The following is a 2,816-nucleotide window of genomic DNA, read 5'->3' on the forward strand; positions in this document are numbered from 1 at the left end:
GTTGGAAGAAGCAGATACAGAATACACATGATATATGTATCACTGTAGACTGTTTTCTAATGATGACACCACTGAGGGGGTCATTGAAATAAATACTGGGGTTCAGGAGATGTTAAAGCCACCCTTTACTGCCCTGAAATCATAAAATGACCTAAAGGTTTACAGTACATTTTTTGATTTGTTGTCTGTCCATTTTCACTGTGATCACACAACCTGACTGTCCTCATGATATGCTGTACCATTGCACGCCACAGCACATGGTTTATGTAAACCACTAAACAGGCCAAAGGTTAATTGTGAATACTGTTATAACCTAGCTTTAAAACTTAAAAAAAGCCCATCCCTCCTTTCCTAAACATCTGCATTAGAAATATTAGATGTTTTTTTCTGAATCTAGCTAGAAATTGACAGTAGTGAGATAGCTGATCTCTGATCCTAAATTGGTCCCCTGCTGTGAAACTTTAAAGACCTCTGAGAACACTCTGAACTCTACTTAATCTATTCTAATATTTGTGCGATCATCATAAACACTTCCTTAAATCACAGGCACATTGCATCACATGCTTTAACATGAATTACAACTCTGTAGTTTTGTTTTCATGTCCTCCTCCTCCAGCTGTTAACCGTCCGGGAGCATCCTGAGTAACTTCTGAGTCATCATTAAAGGATATAAAATAAAAATACACTTCATATGCCCGAGGCACCCAGACGTACCAGGTTGTGACACTTGAAATGTCTCGACATGTTTACCAGCACAGTCTAACATCACATGAACATCAACATGAGACAAGTGGTGGCGGAAGTACGTTGATCTTAATATCACAGGAAATACACAGATACGCACATTGAAGTCAGTTACTACATTCAACATTTTGCTTGAGTTAAAGTACAGAAGTATTATCAGCAACATGTACTTAAAGTATCAAAAGTAAATTATGGATATCAATTCAAATGTAAGCCGTATTTTAACGTGGTTAATTTTAATTTTAACTTTTTTTATACACTGTTTGGATAGTTTAACTTACAAAATACATTTATATATATTTTAAAGTAATAACTAATATAAATAAATGCACAGTAGTGGAGTAAAAAGTACAACATTTCTCATGTAATAAAGCAAATTCCAAATATCACAAAAATGTAATCAAAACTGTAATTAAGTTCTTAAGTACAGAACTTGAGTAAATGTACATTCAACCACCAACAACAATGCATGCGTGAATCTGTAGGACGTGTGGAGACACATACATCCACAAATACACACAATGAAAAACAGATGCAGACACACAAAAACATTCACTAAAGTACAATACATCACACACAACCAGCCAGACATTTACACACACACACACACACACACACTGCACAGAGAGGACGCTGCAGTGGTGCTGTGCTGGTGGTATCTTCTTCATCTAGAGGATGAGGCTGTTGCTGTGGAGTTTGGGGTGACAGCGTCACAACCCTCTGAGACCTGTTGTGACTCCCACACCAGGTTCCAGTACAACCCCACATAATACTGGAGCGACTGCTTTCCCTTGTGTTAGTCAGTGAAGTTGACACTGTTGTGGCTTATTGCTGCTGAATGTGTCTCAACCTCCTGAAGAAATAAAGCAAAGTTAACGCGAACTGCCTTTCGCAATCAACTGAAGAGAAACCAATGAAGCCGAATTGAATTCGCGCAAAAGCAGAAGCTCTCACAGATACTATCGCCTTCTTATCTCAACGCAAAATGAACCAATTAAGACAAATTGTCGCTTCCTCTCGGTCGTCGTTATTCGAAAAACACAGATTAAATCTTGCCAACTTTTTTTTCTGGTATTTCCTCAGTTGCGCAATACCTGACGTCTGATATTTGAGGCGGTTAATGAAAAAAGTTTCCACTGAGGATGTTCAGTCATTTACTGCACTAGAGGAGACTTCAGGAAACCATGACGCACTCCAGAGGGCTGAGCTCTTCTTCAGGGGGAGTTTGGCTGAAAGCAGTTCACACTTATTGTTCACCTCGCAACAACAAGCTTCAGTTTGGAGAGGAGTGCCTTCATATTGACTCGGTGTTCTGTCTGTCAGAGAAAAACCAAACGGAGGATGAAACTGATCCTGCTCCTCGTTACCGCCTGCCTCGCCTTACATAACGGGAAGGGTAAGTCGACTGTTTGTTATTAGGAGATACTTTGTTAGACTTTAAGTTGACTTCATATGGAGTCTTTTTTTTTTTCTTTTTTTTTTTTTTTAAGAAAGTGGAGACAAGTAGGCTACAATCATTACACATGCTGACAGCTTTAACGCTCTCCCGGGACATCCTCACAATAACAGAGCAGTGAGTGGCCCAAACTGGGGTCTGTGGCCCATCACGGCTCCTTTGATTGACAAGTCAAATTAGGAGCTTGTTCACTGGTATTTCCCTCCCTTGTGTCATCATGTGATTATTATAGTCACTTTTACTCACCGAGGTTTCTCTCTCTGCTAATATACACTGTATCCCCCTCACCTATACCTAAAGTCTAAAATTATACAACTACAATATGCTGCTCAAAGTTACAATGAGGAACATGCGTCCACTTTGAGGTACAGGAGGGGAGAATATGTGGAAGATCTTGCCTGGTTTACTTATCGGAAAGAGCAAAGGCGTTCCAGCTTCCGAGTGAGGTTTCGATGTGGCTTGTTGAACACTGTGTACATGTAAGGGGGCTTTTTGGACTCTCACCATGACATAAGTTGGCTAGTTAATAAAAAGGAAGGAGACTACATGGGGAAACCCTAATAAACAAGAAAACAACAATCCAATGCTTTTGTTGGATTATATATATATATATATA

The 2,816-nt window shown here is 39.5% G+C and overlaps 1 protein-coding gene across 1 annotated transcript in view; it reads left to right on the plus strand.

The window, feature by feature from the left end:
• The first annotated feature begins 1,981 nt into the window (after positions 1 to 1,981).
• The window catches only part of srgn (serglycin), a 6,552-nt gene continuing 5,717 nt past the window's right edge, over positions 1,982 to 2,816 (plus strand). Inside the window, exon 1 of the mRNA XM_035652214.1 lies at positions 1,982 to 2,140. Coding sequence (XP_035508107.1) covers positions 2,086 to 2,140 — 55 coding nt within the window. The 5' untranslated portion in view covers positions 1,982 to 2,085. The remainder of the gene's footprint in view (positions 2,141 to 2,816) is intronic.

The sequence above is a fragment of the Morone saxatilis genome, unplaced genomic scaffold (genome assembly GCF_004916995.1).
Source record: "Morone saxatilis isolate NCDOM2014 unplaced genomic scaffold, NCSU_SB_2.0 Contig11, whole genome shotgun sequence".
Classification (NCBI taxonomy): domain Eukaryota; kingdom Metazoa; phylum Chordata; class Actinopteri; family Moronidae; genus Morone; species Morone saxatilis.